Source organism: Prionailurus viverrinus, chromosome D2 (genome assembly GCF_022837055.1).
Source record: "Prionailurus viverrinus isolate Anna chromosome D2, UM_Priviv_1.0, whole genome shotgun sequence".
NCBI classification, from domain to species: domain Eukaryota; kingdom Metazoa; phylum Chordata; class Mammalia; order Carnivora; family Felidae; genus Prionailurus; species Prionailurus viverrinus.
The window spans coordinates 71,197,282-71,212,615 of record NC_062571.1 but is presented as its reverse complement, the minus strand read 5'-3'; the positions used below and the strand labels follow the sequence as shown (position 1 = coordinate 71,212,615).

Here is a 15,334-nt window from a genome sequence, read left to right as displayed (position 1 = left end):
ACGTGTGTGTAAATATATAAATCCATCACTGGGTATGTACTTAGCTATTCATAATGTACGCGTGTATTTTGGAGGCTTTCTTGATGTGTAAGGGGAGATATCCAGATGAAATAGAGTGAGGGACATAAGACAATTGCACAAATAACTGTCATACAAAGGAGAGTGCAGTAAGTGTTGTATGGGTGGTGCCCTTTCCATTCCATGGGGTTTGAGAGGAGGCAGAGATAACACTTCACTTGGTAGGGTCATGGAGGATTTCCCAGAGGCAGGGTTAGTTGAGTTGATTTCTAAAGAATGTTGGATATGGACAAGATCACAGGGAGGATGGGGTATTCTAGACAGAGCTGACCATTAAAGAAAAGGCACAGAATTGAAACTATCCAGAGAGGTAATCCCATTGATCAGGGTGGGAGAGTGAAACATTCCAGACGTGTGTAGAGCGGTAGTCCAGAGAAGCCTGGCAGGAGGATTGTGAGGCTGGAACTCTGTCCATGTTGCGTCCTGAATGGTTATTTATGGAGTCTCAGCCAATGTTTGCTCACCACTGTAAACTGAAGGCCTGACATAGTGCCTGACACATAGCAAGTGATCCACAAATTTGCTGAGTGCACTGACTGGGAGTTAGGACAGGAGTTTATGGTTGGATCACTGGTCTCAGTTTACAGAGGTATCTGGGCTTGCTAGGCATCCTGGAAGGGGAGCAAAGGATTGGGCATCTGGGTTTCCACTGGGATGGCAATGGGAAAAGCAGGTGTGGTGGAAGGTTAGGGATGGAAGAGATGGGGTGTCAGGAAAATACATCTAGGGATCGGCAATCTCACCATGACTGGGGCTTCTGGACAGCCACGGTCTTACCTAGGACTGAGCAAGCTGGGATGTCACAGTACTCCCATTTCACCTTTGCATTGTTTATTTTAATGAAACACCAGGGCTTTTCATCTCCATCTGGGTTTCTAAAATGGGAACAGAAAATAGCCCACCGTCAAGGCTTGGCAAACCCACTGACCCTCATTAAAAGTCCTTTGGGTAAGCGAGTACCAGGTTCCTTGCTCCTTCTGGGACCACATTTCATTCCATTCATCCAACAGGTTAACAGATGCTGGCATAGAAGTGTTTTGGGGCAAAACCTTAACTTCCAGAGGAGAATCCCAATGACCAAGAAATAGTTAACAAGCCCTGTGCCAGATCCATGGGACATATCAAATTGTTTGTACGAAAAGAAATGAGATCCCTGTTGAAGATTGTCCTTTGTCAGGAAAGTGAGAGAGCCACAGAAACGTGGTGAGTGTAGGGCTCCACTGCCCAAACCTCCAAATTGCATATGTGGGAATTGTCTGAAGGCTGCCATGGACATCTGTCTGAAGACGCCTCCACAAGGGGAACAGCTCAAAGTGAGTGATGGCGGGAGGTAACTTGTGTTTTGTACAAGGGAAATCCTCCGGCTTAATGGAACCAATTTAAATCCATACAAAAAAAAATTCCTGCTCCTTATACACAGATTATATGTGTCCTTGGCCTTGGTTAGAGCAGTGGAGGAAGCCAACAGAGCAGTCTGGAGGCAGCAGAAGGGGAAGAAGGTAACCAATCATCACCAGGGATAGAAATGGCATTATCCTTACTTGGAAAAACCTGAATATCCTTGTGGCAGAGACTGTAATGCCCATCAGGCATTCCCTTTTATTCTCTACATTTCCCCCATGAAGTTATGTAGGATTACGTGACTATTTCTGGCCAACGAATTAAGTGTTGCGGAGATGATGTGTCACTTCTAGGTTGAAGTAGTAAAAACCTCATGCTCCATTTTTGAGCCTCTCCTTGCCTTTCCTAGACATCTGAGTAACTTTGTGGAGCTAATAATCTCACCCTTATTCCCCAGCCCACATGACAAAGGCAGCAGCAGTGAAGAATAAACTCTGAGGTATTCAAGCCACTGGGATTTGGGAGGTGTTTGTTACGACAGCACAACCTAGCCTATCCTGAGTAGGAAATCTTCCTAGAAGGAAACCTGATGAGTTTCAGTGTTCCATCCCCAAATTTCTAAGCTAGCCCAGGAACACTAAGAGAAGGAGAAAGGGACAAACCATTATCCTGATAAGCGCCCAAGACTGATCATGGCGAAGAAGGTGAATTTTACCTGCAGAAGTTGTGCTCCCCGATCCCATGGGTATCAGCATCTTCCATAAACATGTTGTAATTCTCGTGCAAGAGGAAGTGGGAGTTCCAGTAAAGGCAGGAGTGCTGGTTGACTGTCTTACTCACTTTCCCTCGGTAAGAGTAGCCGTCACCAACATAGCAGTCGTCAGGACCTTGGAGAGAGCAGGCAGGGGCGTGAGAACGGACAGCAACAGACATGGTGCTCCAGGACTTGGCAGGTGTATCAAGTGGGGAAAGGATTGGGCCCGAATACTGATCACCTTGAGAGTCCACCATGAATTCCAGAAAGAAAGTGGCTTGCATATTCCACATTCAGCCCAGCTTAAAACATGAAATATAGTGGTTGTGGGGAGTTGGAACGTAGTTCTCACACAAGTACTGGTGGCAACCTGTAGGTTGAGGCTCAAGGATGCCCAGGTGCGCTTAATTCACCCGCACTCTATCCCCGTTTATGACTTTGTTTAAAAGCCAGGCACACTCTATGCCCTGAGGTTGGAAGGCTGGGGCAGTAGTAGAGTTTGGACATCTTGACATGACTCCCATTCTGGAACAAAACCCAAATGGAAGAGAATTCCAGGGCCCTCACTGTGGCCCTGAGTTTCTGACGAAGTGGTGGTAGAGACCCATACCTATTTCACAGAATTTCCCCTTGAACTGTTCGGGGCAGGTACAGACGAACTTGGTTCTCCGCTTATGCCGGGAGCAGATGCCACCATTTTGGCAGGGATTCGGCCGGCACGCAGGAACCACTGTGAAGACAGGAAGTGGGGCCAGGAAGGCTCTTCAGAAGGAGTTGCAGCTACATCTGAGATGATGAGGAGATACCGGTGGCACTCTTCTGGTGCCTATCCTTTCACAAAATATGGGTTACCAAAGGAGAAAGACAGACCCACTGACACTCTAGTAAAGGCAGACACGAACCTTAAGGACATAAAACAAACATGGATGAGGCAATACAATGGAGGCCATGCCAAAAAGAGTATGTAAGTAGACGGGTCACTCAGTTAGGAATAGGAGGCATGGACTGAGCAGGAATCGGGGGCCCGTCTGAGCTAGGTTGAAACTTGGCTCTGCCCTTAATAGCTGTGTGACTATGAGAGAGTTAGTTAACTTCTCTGAACTTCAGCCCCTTCATCTATAAAGCTCTGACTTGTGGTATTTTGGGAAGAATCTAAGAAAAAATGTAAATCTCTTGGGACAATGCCTGACTCATAACAGTGACTAAATACAGATTTAATCCCTATGTGGCCCATTCCAGGAATAGACCACCTTCCTGGAGGAAGTGAGTTTCAAGATGATTCTTTTTGGATGGGTTAGTTAATTCCCACCAGACTCTTTAGGGAGGGCGCATTTTAAATTTCATTTTTCAACGCTTATTTATTTTAAGAGAGAGAGACAGAGACAGAGCACGAGCAGGGCAGGGGCCGAGAGAGAGGAAGAGAGAGAATCCCAGGCAGGCTGTATTCCAGGCTCTGAGCTGTCAGCACAGAGCCCAACTCAGGGCTCAAACTCACAGCCCATGAGATCATGACCTGAGCCAAAGTTGGATGCTTAACCCACTGAGCCATGCAAGTGGTCCAGGGATGGTGCATTTTAAAGTTTGTTTGTTTGTTTGTTTGTTTGTTTAGAAGGGCAGCGCAGGGGAGGGGCAGAGGGAGAGGGAGAGAGAGAATCCCAAGCAGGCTCTGCACTGTCAGCACAGGAGCCCGATGCTGGGCTTGATCTCATGAACCGAACTGTGAGATCATGACCTGAGCCAAAATCCAGAGTCGGGTGCTTAACTGACTGAGCAACCCAGGTGTCCGGGGTGGTGCATTTGAAAAATGTCCTAGTTAAAAGCATCATCTTGGATGTTACTGAAACATCAGAGGTATTGGGACTTCCATGCAATGGGTTGCAGACATGGCAGGCACAAGCCAGAGAGAGAAAACCTCGCCTAGAAGGGGGCCTCCAGCACTTACCTGTGGAGCAGTCTGAGCCACTGTAAGGGTGTTTGCAGGCGCAGCGGTAGTAGGGAGGACTCTGGGTAATGAGACATTCGCCCCGGCCACACGGTTTGTTTTTGCACGTGTTTTGCACTGTAGGAGATCCATAGAGAAGCAGGGGACATGATTTGGGGGCACATCTTACTTACTGGGGTACCTGTACAGTACAACATTTGGGGGTGCTGGTGAGGGGTGACTGATAGCATGCCCTTCTCTGTGGTCCTGAAACATCCTGGACAAAATGTTTGTTTGTTTGTTTTTAAATAAATCCTTAGATCATGGATGATTGCACCCCAGTTCCTTCCAAGGCTCATGTTCTTTATTATTCTATCTTTATTTAAAAAAAAAACACCTTGACAATTTTTACACCTTCAACAAACAAATAGAGCTGCAATTTTAATTTCTCTACTTTCGAGTTGATTTTGTGTTCCATTTACAATTTTGTCATTCTTTTGGGCAGTTGAGGGACGAAGCCAGATACTATGTTTGTGCCTGATACCCCAACCATCCTAAAATATTTATCAAAAAACCTGTAGTATTGAAAACGGAAGGAAGGAATGAAGAGGGCACAGAGGAAAGAGGACAACCATGTCTCTAGATAAAGATCCTCATGGCCCCCCTCACCCCAGTTAGATGGTTGCCAGATGGAACAGAATTCAGGTTCTCTCTAGGGGTGCAGTTAGCCCTTAAGAGTTCTATTCTCAATATCTTACCACATAGCTTCAGGCTATGCCCATAAGAGGTCACTAAAGGCAGAAAGAGTTTTCACCAGAGTCTCCGTAAGTGAGATGGTAGGAAGAAAGAACATGGGGATGGGAGCCAGGCACCAGGGCTCCGATTTCTTCTTTTCTCCTAACTAGCTGTGTGACCATGAGCAAATCCCTTGTATCTCTGGGCTCCCTTCCTCTAGATGGGTTGAGCCTTCCATGCCTTCAGATTCTTCCTGCTGTCTCATTTGAGAGCAGAATTGCTCTGTTGTAGTTAATACAAACGGTCTAAGCAACAACAAGTCCTGAGTTTAGAATACATCTCAGTCAGGGTCCAGCTCTTATCTCCTCTTAGCCTCAGTGTTCCCATCTGTACGCTGGTTATCCTAGTCCTAGCCAATATGCACGGGTGAGGATTCAGTGCGATGCTGCTTATTACCATGCTGAGGAGTCCATTATGGATGATCCGATATGGACAGCTATGATCCTTTCCATGAAATCATTCAGCCCTTCTCTACCCCCTAGACGTGGAGGAGGAGCAGCCTCTTGTTCCACTCAGAAGGAAGAGTGAATCCAGTAAACCTGCACTTACCATTCTGACACCTGTGTCCAGAGAAAGGGGCTGGACAGCTGCACGTGAAGGTGTCCCCACTGACAAGGCAGTCCCCATTGCGTTTGCAGGGGTTGTCCAGGCACGGATCTAGGATACGTGAGCAGAAGTCAACGTGCAGCGAACGGCAGGTGAGAAGCCCCCGACTTTCTCATCAGATTGCAGCCTCCTGCCCCGCCTGAGAGAGCACATTCACAGCCAGGGACCGGGGACAGGGGGAAACATGGGCTGCCCTTAAAGAGCAAGGAAGACTGCAGTCACACGACCAGAGAGAGGGATTCGGGTTAGTAAGAGGACCGGCGAGAAGGAATCTCATTGAGTTTCTCATTGAGAAACTCCCCTTTTCCACCATCAGTGTTTTTCTCCTCCCAGTCTCGCTGGGAGTGCCACGGGGTCTGCCTCTGATGCTGAAGGCATTTCACAAGCCTGAAGACCTCCCCTACTCCCAGTGCCCAGGGGTGGAGGTCAGGAGTGGGGAAAGAAAACCCACCCCTAATGAAACACAAGCTTTCTGAACATCAGGAAAGAAGACCAAAGGCAAGAGGGTGACAGAAGAATTGGCGGCGAGGAGGAAATGACCCAGTGGCCTTCATCTTTCTTCAACTACTTGTTCAGTTAGATTTTGTCATATTTCATCTGTGCCTTTGGCTTTTCATGGTTGTCTGAATGGATCTTCCCTTGGGGAATTCTTTATCCTTCTGTTCACACACATTGTTCTTTGGTTCAGGAACTAGGATCCCTGGGCCCAGCTCTTGTTTTGATGGTCCCTTCTGATGTTCCCCTGATGCCCTGTATCTTGGCCCTGCCTTCCAGGCCACTTCGCACAGTTACACCGTTTTTATTCCAGCGGCTGAGTGCTTTCCATTTCTTCTCCTGGCTTAGTCACATGGTTTTTTCTTGGGCCCCGCTTCTTGTTTTCCCTTCTGTCCCATTGCTTGGGTTAAGAAGCCATAAACACAAAAACAAACGTAGAGGCACGTGTGTGAGTCCACACACACACAGGCACGCACACACCAACAACCATACAAAGCTTCTGAAGAGTATAAAGAGAGAGAAAAACACGGCACAAGTGGAACAGAAATCTCAACGTTAAATCTGTGAATGCTGCAATCTGGTGCCTAATGATGATGCCAGCCTCTACGGCATAATTAGGACCTACCTGTAATCAAAGCCGGGAAGCGATTTTGAGCATGACTTTGACTCACAGTCTTGGGAGACCTGGTGAAGATGAGCTAACTCGCTGTATGACCTTGGCTAAGGTAACTCCACTCCTGGCCTCGCTTGCTTCATCTGTCATTTGAGAGTGGGACAGATAGTCTCTAGGAACCTCCCCCGTCCTCCTAGTGCATGACTCTAGCTGGAAAAAAACGCCAGCCTGAGTCATTTCTCTGGTACCCATTTTATGATGCCGGTCGGAGAGGGGGAGAGAGATGCTTGCATATACAGTCACACACAGACCCTCTTTTAAGTGCGCTGCCCTTCTCCCAGGAGGGTCCCCCGAACAGCTTTGGCACCCACCTTCCTCCGTGTAGTACCAGTTGGGATTCTCCTGGTAGGCAAGAGTATCACTGCTGTTCTCTTCATGGTTGTAGTACTCGTAGCTACTCTCATAGTAGTCAGGGGTCCAGTCTACAGAAGTGGGAAGAGGACAGAAGAAAAAACCAAAAACCCTAATCATTAGACCTACAGATTTCTAAGTCCTGAAGGAGGATTCATGGGCCTTTCCAGCTCCTCTACTGATGGGGTGGACAGAGGGATTAGGCATTGTGAGTTTTCATCTGGGGTGTGTTAGGACCCCGCAAGGCAGTGTTGGCATCTGGCAGGGTCCAGAGGCCCTGATTGGAAATGGGGAGAACTCGAGTTCTTGCTTTCCACTGTGACCTGGGACAAGCTACTTATATTCTTGGTGCCTCCGTTTGCTTATCTGTAAACAGCAGGAAGATGGTTAGGATCTTGAAGGTCTCCAAGGTCCTGTAAAAGACGTGCCCAGGGTCAGAGCCAGTGGCACCTGAGTGCCTTGTTGTGCACTTCTGTGAATAAGCTTTCTTCCTGGGCCTTTATTAGTCTGTCACCTTCGCCTATGAAGTCAAAGAAACCCGTCACTTTGCTCTCGGTCACGGCATCAAACTACTCCCAACGTGTACCTATAGAATCATCCCAACAGCTAGTATTTGTTGAGCCTCTACTAGGATTAGGCCCTGTAATAAGCATTTTATGTGAACCATTTCACTTCATCCTCATAATAACCTGGGAGGCATATTACTATCTCTACTTTCAGTTGAGAAACCTGAGGCTGGAAGAGGTGGTTACTGGCCCCGAGTCACATAGTTAGATAAATGGCAGGATGTGAACCAAGGCGGTTTATCCCCATAGAACCTCTAAACTGCACTGGCTTAGCTGCTTCAATTGACCTCTTACACGGCCTCAGCTAATTCCCCCTTCCCCTTGGGAAAGGGATCCAACCATCCCCATTGCATACCCAGCCTGCTAATTGGGATTCGCCCAAGGACAACCTTGAGAAGATTCATGGATTTTGCCCAGTGAAAGACAGGGTTGTATCTGACATTGTCCACGGGTGTAAACCTCACACCGGGCCGGTCCGTTGGGAAGAGCAAGCGTGTATAAGGCTGGACTCAGGCTCCTTGCTGTCTGGGGCCTTGGAAGATGCTGGTAGCTCCTGTGGCTCGTGGAGAGAAGCTTGGGATTTGAAGAAAGTTGGGTTGACTCTGCTCTCTCCAGCTGGCAGGAATATGGCAAGGCGGCAGGTTGAAGCTCTAAGGAAGCTGTCCAGAGATGCATATGATAATGAGGCGGGAGCAAATGCAGATGGGCGACTTGAAAAGGCACTCCCGCAGAGCCAGCTGATGGCTGGAGCATGGCACTTTACCTAAGGCTGATTATCAACCACATTATCTCAGTCTCTCTCCGTCGTTCCCTTATAGTCTTTATCTCTTTGGCTTTTGAAAAATCGACTTTCGCACAATGGCTGTTTTATATTTCCCATTAAAATGGAACTATCTTTTTATTTCCTTTTTGAATACGCCAACTCTGGTTCCTTGCCAAAGTTTCACCTCATTTATCACAGTGTCAAGTCAAGCCTCCCCTTGCTTGCTCATTATTTCTCCCGAGCTGCTTTTCCCCGCTCTGAAAATGCTCCCAGAGGAGGCCACCTTTCCAGGGATGAGGATCTAGGTTGAAGATAAGGCCATTGTCTTCCCAGAGCAAATAAAGTTTCTTTCCATCTAGCATGATAATGCAGAGAAAGAGAGTGAGAAAGTGAGGGGGAGAAAACCGTTTTTCTGAGTTTGACATGAAAGATTTCAAACTGACATTTGGGAGAGACAATGGGTGGGTAATGAGATGATTACATCGTTTATTTATTTCTTTTTTTCTTAGAGGATTTGTTTTTGTTTTTCCAAACAGGCGTTTATAGATAAGTGCCTTCGGAGCGCTTCTGTGATTTCTCCCAGCCCTCCGACAGGTTGAAGGTCGGACGGGCTAATCTCAGCTACGCCATTAAGACTCATTCCCTTCGCAGGTATTTGGAAAGGGGGAAGCTTTTTACGTAAATGGAACCGTGTGACTCTTCTAGGTGGTGGGGGACGGCTGTAATGTCTGCTCGAGAATTTTTACTGGAATCTGGCTTTGTTAACAAGCTGTGCTCATCCCTCGGTGAAGTTAAAGAGGGGATAAAACACGTAGGCTTGGAGTCATACTTCTGCTAAACGAGGCAAAAAGTCCCTGCTACTCCCCAGGGCCTGGGGCCCTTGGTTGAGGTGGATAGAAGCAGTAGAGGTCCCGTGGCCCCAGGTCACCAGAAGCCATCCAACAGAAGTACTGTGCAAGGAAAGGCACCGAGATCCTTTACATTTGGGGCGGCTGCAACACGCTTTCAAGAATGCTTTATAGAAGCATCACCCGGCAGGGTTTCTCCGCCTCCGAACTTAAAGTTGACATTGTCTTTTCTATTCTGTTGGCACTTAATCCCACTGTCTACATAAGAAAAGTGTGTTGGGGCGCCTGGGTGGCTCAGTCAGTTGGGCGTCTGACTTCGGCTCAGGTCACCATCTCACAGTTCGTGGGTTCGAGCCCCGCGTCGGGCTCTTTGCTGACAGCTCAGAGTCTGGAGCCTGCTTCCGATTCTGTGTCTCCCTCTCTCTCTGCCCCTCCCCAACTAGCGCTCTGTCTCTGTCTCTCAGAAAAAAACAAAACAAAACCAAAAAAACGTTAAAGAAAAGTGTGTTGTGCCCCTACGATGGGCCCACTATTGTGCCGGGTTCGAGGAGGCTTTGGGAATAATGAAGAGTGGCCTCCACTCACAGGAACTTCCAGAATAGGGTGGGTGGGGGAAGAAATCCAGCCAAGAAAGGAAATGAAAGGGTAGTGGAAAGTCAGGGGAGCTGGATGTGGCCAGGCCTAGGTCAAGTCTTCAAGGTCCACATTGGCCTTTCAGCATTGTATGAGCCAATTGGATGGGGGAAAATGGCCCCAAGTCTCCACCCTTCCCGGTAGCCACATCTTTTGCAGTGTGACTTTGCAGCTCCTCCTACCAAAAGATGGACTGATTTCCCTGCCCCTTGGGTCTGGACTGGCCTTGGGACTTGCTTTGACCAATAGCATGTGGTAGAAGAACAGCGTGCTAGCTCCAAGCTGGGTCTCAAGAAGTCTTTTGCACTCCCTCTCCCTCTCTCTCTCTCTCTCTCTCTCTCTCTGTCTCTCACACCCTTGTGACTGCCATGTGAACGGGTCGGGCCCATTCTATGGAGGATAAGAGAACCTGTGGGGCAACAGGAGGCCCAGCAGTTCCGGTCAAGGCCTCAAAGGCCTCAGACATATGAGAGCCCAGCCAATCTACCAGCCGACTGCAGACAGGTAAGGAGGCCCAGCCAACATCAGCTGAGCCTGGTCCAGACCGGAAGAATGGTCCAGCTGAACCCAGTCTAAATTGCCAACGCAAAGAATTAAGACATTATTCTATTAAGAATAAGAATTAATACGTGATTAATGGTTTAGGGTAGCATAGTATGCAGTAATGACAAATAAACACATGGGCCTCGATTGATGAACTGGGTTGCTAGTGGGATAAGAATTTTAGGTACTACAGCATTCCTCAGTGGCCTAGAAGGCTGTAGAGTCTTAGGTTTCCGGGCTGCATCTCAGATGGCACCTCTCTCTTATGGTCTTTATTTAACTTTGCCTATCTGATTGTGTCCCCTAACTAGAGTGTTGGTGTCTTAAAAGCAAGGACCGTGTCTGTTCCTCTTTCTACCCCTCAGTGCCCAGCACAGAGCCCTCTATGCAGTTAATGTATGTATTTGACAAGTGAGTTCTTCCCTCTGTGTTTGGGCCTCCCTTCATTCTGACTGGCCTGCACACGGCAGGCACACAGCTCGGCTAGCAAAGTTGGTATCTGTGTGGAACCGAGTAAACGGGAAGCGTGGGAGAGAAACTACGTGAGATTTGGGTCCGACGTATTTGGTGAAGAAAATGCCCGATGAGCTCTGTAGGAGTCTAGAAACTTGTCCAAGTGCTTTCCTGCATACAGAGGGATTACAGCCTGACATGAAATTGGGTTCCATTGCTGGATTATTGGAAAACACTCCAGGTTCAGATACAGATTATTGGAGGCTTTCTCTAGGCTGTAGAAAAGGAGAAGGCTTTGGGTGAAGGTGGGAGCAGCTGTGAGAAGCATTTTGTATTCGGTGTAAAAAGAAATCCTCGTGCATTTCTCTATTTATCAGAGTCTGCTTCTAGAATTTATCAGGAAGGATGATGAAAGTATCCTGAGCTAACTCAAATCATCCCAGTGATTGGTTACTGCCTATTTTCTATGTTCTGGACACTCTACTAAATAAGTGTGGTTGCACATAATCTTATTTAAACCGAGAGAAACCCCATGGCATAGTTATTACTATTCCTATTACACAGAAGAGGAAAAAAAAAAAAAAAAAAAAAGGAAGTGGTGTTATCAGGGCCCAGGTCAACCCAACTCCAAGTCTGGTTTGCTTTTCCACCTGCCCAGGAGCCCCTTGTGGGTTTGTGTTTCGTGAAGCTCCACGGGTTTTCGCTTCCAGGAAGTAACACACATTGAGAAATCTCTTTTAGCCCATGCTCCAAGTCCCCGGTCCGGGATTACTGTGGTCTGTAGCCGGGGTCTCTCGGAAAGAGCTCCGAGTTTGTGAGATGGGCTCTGCAGCTGCTCTAGTTAAGGAGTTTGCCAGATGTGCGGAACGGAATAAAAATCTCTGGAATGCCGTCCCTGTTGGCGTCATCCATCACTGTGGCACAGACAGCTCCTCCGAGGGCCTCCCCCCAAACCCCAGCCCTGTTGGCCTGCATTCGACGCTTCCAATCCAGCTGACAGGGCAAGCCCAGCAGAGACCCTCCCTGGCAGGCGGCAGGACAGCTGATGGATGGGCTCAGCTCGTGTTGCTGGGCAGAAACAAGCCAGCTTTGAAGAGGCATTTCCGCAGGCCCGCTGGCTGTCACGGCACCTGCTTTGGGGAGATGAGCGGAGTCTGTGCTGTTTGATGACCACCTCCTCGGCCACCCATTGGGGACTGTGGCCTGGGCACCTTCTGCTCCAGCAAAACCCTCACCGCGCACCGTCTCCAGCAAAACCAACTACAGAAGCGGCTTGCCCTGTGGACGTGCGCGTGGTGTTTCCTTGGCCACGCTGCTTTCCAAAGCCAGCTGGGAGCTGACAAGTTCCATCAAAGCACAACCCCCATGTGAAATTAAATCAGATGCTAACAGGGGCTTGATTAAAACCTAACCTGCTCTTTGCAGAAAGGCCCAGCTACCGCGTCTCACCCAGCTGCACGGCCAGAGGTTGACCCGACACCTCGAGACGGACTTAGGAGCCCAGGGATGGCAGGCTCCGGGGTCCTGTCATCGGCTCACCAGACTGGCAGAAGCTACTGGCACAGTTCTTATAGGGCCAGGAATTTCAGAAGGTTAAATCCAATACTCTCCACTCGCTACTAAAGTGGCTTTTCAGCTCGTGTTGAAATGCCACCAGTGATGGAGAACTGGCCACCTCCCAAGAGCCCAACAGCACATGCAGGTTTTTGGGCAACTCGGATGGACAGGAAGTTCTTCCTGTTTGCAGACCAAATCTGATCCTCCAGCTTCTGATCTATCTCCTGAAAGCTAGAAGCCTTAAGAACACAGAGCACGGACCTCTTCCCTTTTCGGTCATCTGTGTTTAGCGGGGCCACTGGCTACAGCTGTTCAGGTTGTTCATGGCGCCACAAACTCATGGTGATTGTAGGTGTCGTTTTGCAGTTTTCTGGACGATGGCAGCCCAGCGTCTGGAGGTAAACACGTCTCTTAATTCTCAGAAAGTTGACCTCACGGACTAGCGGGGGGTCTGCTTTTCATTTACTTGAAGAGAGCGAGGTCTCTTGAGTTTTCCAAGCTCTTCGTCCACTGAGTGACCCCACTGTTCTGGAGCTCCAACATCTAGACCCAAGGAGCCCTCCAATGGGGCCTGAGAGTTGTGTGCTGAAGGCCGGGGGAGGGGACAGCTCTTCCCACCTCTTAGCTTTGGACAGCGCCCCCACCTTGGACTCCACGTGCAGATACTGGTGTGGCCAGCTGGGGGAGCCCTCTGACGCATGATTCCTCCAAGGAACAGAATTTTACACTGTTGAATAGAACACTCTCCTTTGCTTTGAGGAAAGACACGGACCCTCTCAAAACCCACACACCGTGCTCAATTTCACAAACCTTCCCTGAGCATGTGGGGTAGACAAAGGTCAGACATCCCTTGCCCTGAGCCAGCACAAGTCTGTCTGCCCACCCAGTGCTTTGCCGCTGGAGAGTATTGACCATCATGCGGAATTTGCCCCAGTTGTCTCCATCTAGCCTCCAAATACGCCCCGACCCAAAGTTTAGATGTGACTAAACTTTGCCATCTCCACGTGCTGTCTGCCTGGCTCTCGTTCCCCTGTGGGTGACCAACACAAGCCACTGCCAGTGCCGGCCTCTGCCCTGATGGAGTTGTGCCTTGGTTCTTGGAAGGGAGACTTGGGCCCAGAGTCAAGAGACCGAGGCTGGATGATGGCAGGAAAGAACAGCTCTGCTCAGCTGGGGCACAGCTGAGGGTACCAGGCAGAGGGGACAGGACAGAGACAAGGTGACAGAGAGAGTCTGTGAGAGACAGAGCCGTCGTGAAAGGGTCTGGGGAAACAAACCAGGCAGAGGGGCAGTGGGGGGGTTGCTCGTGGGAGGCCGCCACAGGGGCGGCTCAGCCTGAGGGCTGCCTGTACGGTTAAGGGACTTAACCGTATCAGCAGTTTTTCCCTTGGGGTCCTGAGACAGGGCATCGGGGGCACCCGCGGGCAGCTCGGAATTTAGCAAAGCGTTGTGCGTGTGCGTGGAGGGACAAACACCCAAGAGAGCATCTTTCTGGGAAGATTCTTGAAGGAGTCCGTGGCACTTCGGAACCCTTTGAGCGCCGAGGTTGTGCCAACACTTACACGCGTGGGTCCCCTCTCCTCCATCCCAGAGCAGCCTGTAGCTTGTGGGGAGCCCCTGGACGATCCACACACTCACCTGGGTCCGGGTCTACGAGTAAAGACATCAAGGAGAACTGCAAAAAAGCAAAAACGAAAACAGAAAACCAACACAGGGCTGAGCAAGGTTGAGTCTGCTGGCTGGCTGGGTGCCTCCCCGAGCTCCTGCCAGCTGAGAGGAGCTTCTCCCAGGGTCACATATCAGGATCAGGAGCAGTGGGTGCTTTCGGATGGCTGTAGCTGGGACGGGTTAGAGGGAGGGGGCGGGGACTCTTTGAAGACGCCCCCTCCTCCCCTTCTTCCCGAGCCCGTTGAGGATTCTCCTTGGTAGGGACCCGGTGCTTGTGCCTACCCGGGCTCAGGCTGTGGCATGGCTGCCCAGGTATTGACAACCATGTCCCTGACCGTGATGAACATGTACAGAGCCTCTCCTCTCCGCCTGATTGTGCGTTGCTGCATTTCATTCCTATAACGGCCCTATGAGGAGGCTTCTATTAGCCCATGTACAGACGAGACTACTGAGGCTTACAGGTCACACAGCTGTGATCAGATTCGGATTCACACTCCAGTCTGGGGGAGCCTTGGGTGACAGCTCCTTGGGAGGGGGATGGACAGATGCTTAAAACTCTCCAGTGCCTTCTCATAGTTCTTGGAAGAAAACACAAGCACCTGCCACAACCTATAATCCTCCGGCCATACCCTTCCCGTCCACCGCCCAGTACTAATCCCCAGCCACACCCGGGTTCAAACTGGCGCTGGCCAAAGTCCTCCCACCTCAGGGCCTTTGCACCTGCTCTTACTTCTATGTGGAAGGCTCTCTCCCGTGACCATTGCTAGGTCTTAGCTTAAAGGTCATTTTCTCCAGGAGGCCTTCCCCAGCTCGCCGTGGGTGTGACACATCCCAACACACTGGTTTGTCATTATACCCATTCATTTCCTCCATAGTTCTTGTGCCATGCCGCTCTTGTCTATTTGCATGTTATCCATTTCTTACATTGACTCTGCCCTCCGGAAAGGCAAAGATCTCGTCTGTTTCATCACTGATGTATTACCCCCTACTGAGAGGAGGCACATGACAGCCCCGAAAAAGTTTTTGTTGAATAAATAAACAGTCTTATGAACAATTCCTTTTAGAGCACAGTACTTGTCGGAAGAAGAAAGTTTTATTCATTTAAGAGCTGGAAATATATTCTTTTACTTAAGTCGAGGGTAAGCAAACTAAGGCCCTTGGGGCCAAACCCAGAGGTGTGGTTTTATAAACACAATTTTTTTTTAAGTTTATTTGTTTGAGAGAGATGGAGACAGTGTGAGTGGGGGAGGGGCAGAGAGAGAGGGAGAGAGAGAGAGCATCCCAAGCAG

The 15,334-nt window shown here is 49.3% G+C and overlaps 1 protein-coding gene across 1 annotated transcript in view; it reads right to left on the bottom strand.

The window, feature by feature from the left end:
- Nucleotides 1-15,334, bottom strand: part of HABP2 (hyaluronan binding protein 2) — a 32,575-nt gene that overhangs the window by 6,127 nt on the left and 11,114 nt on the right. Inside the window, exons 2-8 of the mRNA XM_047826150.1 lie at nucleotides 14,016-14,052; nucleotides 6,975-7,085; nucleotides 5,439-5,546; nucleotides 4,116-4,232; nucleotides 2,784-2,903; nucleotides 2,135-2,306; nucleotides 856-953 (exon numbers count right to left, since the gene is read on the bottom strand). Of these exons, the coding sequence (XP_047682106.1) occupies nucleotides 856-953; nucleotides 2,135-2,306; nucleotides 2,784-2,903; nucleotides 4,116-4,232; nucleotides 5,439-5,546; nucleotides 6,975-7,085; nucleotides 14,016-14,052 (763 nt within the window). The remainder of the gene's footprint in view (nucleotides 1-855; nucleotides 954-2,134; nucleotides 2,307-2,783; nucleotides 2,904-4,115; nucleotides 4,233-5,438; nucleotides 5,547-6,974; nucleotides 7,086-14,015; nucleotides 14,053-15,334) is intronic.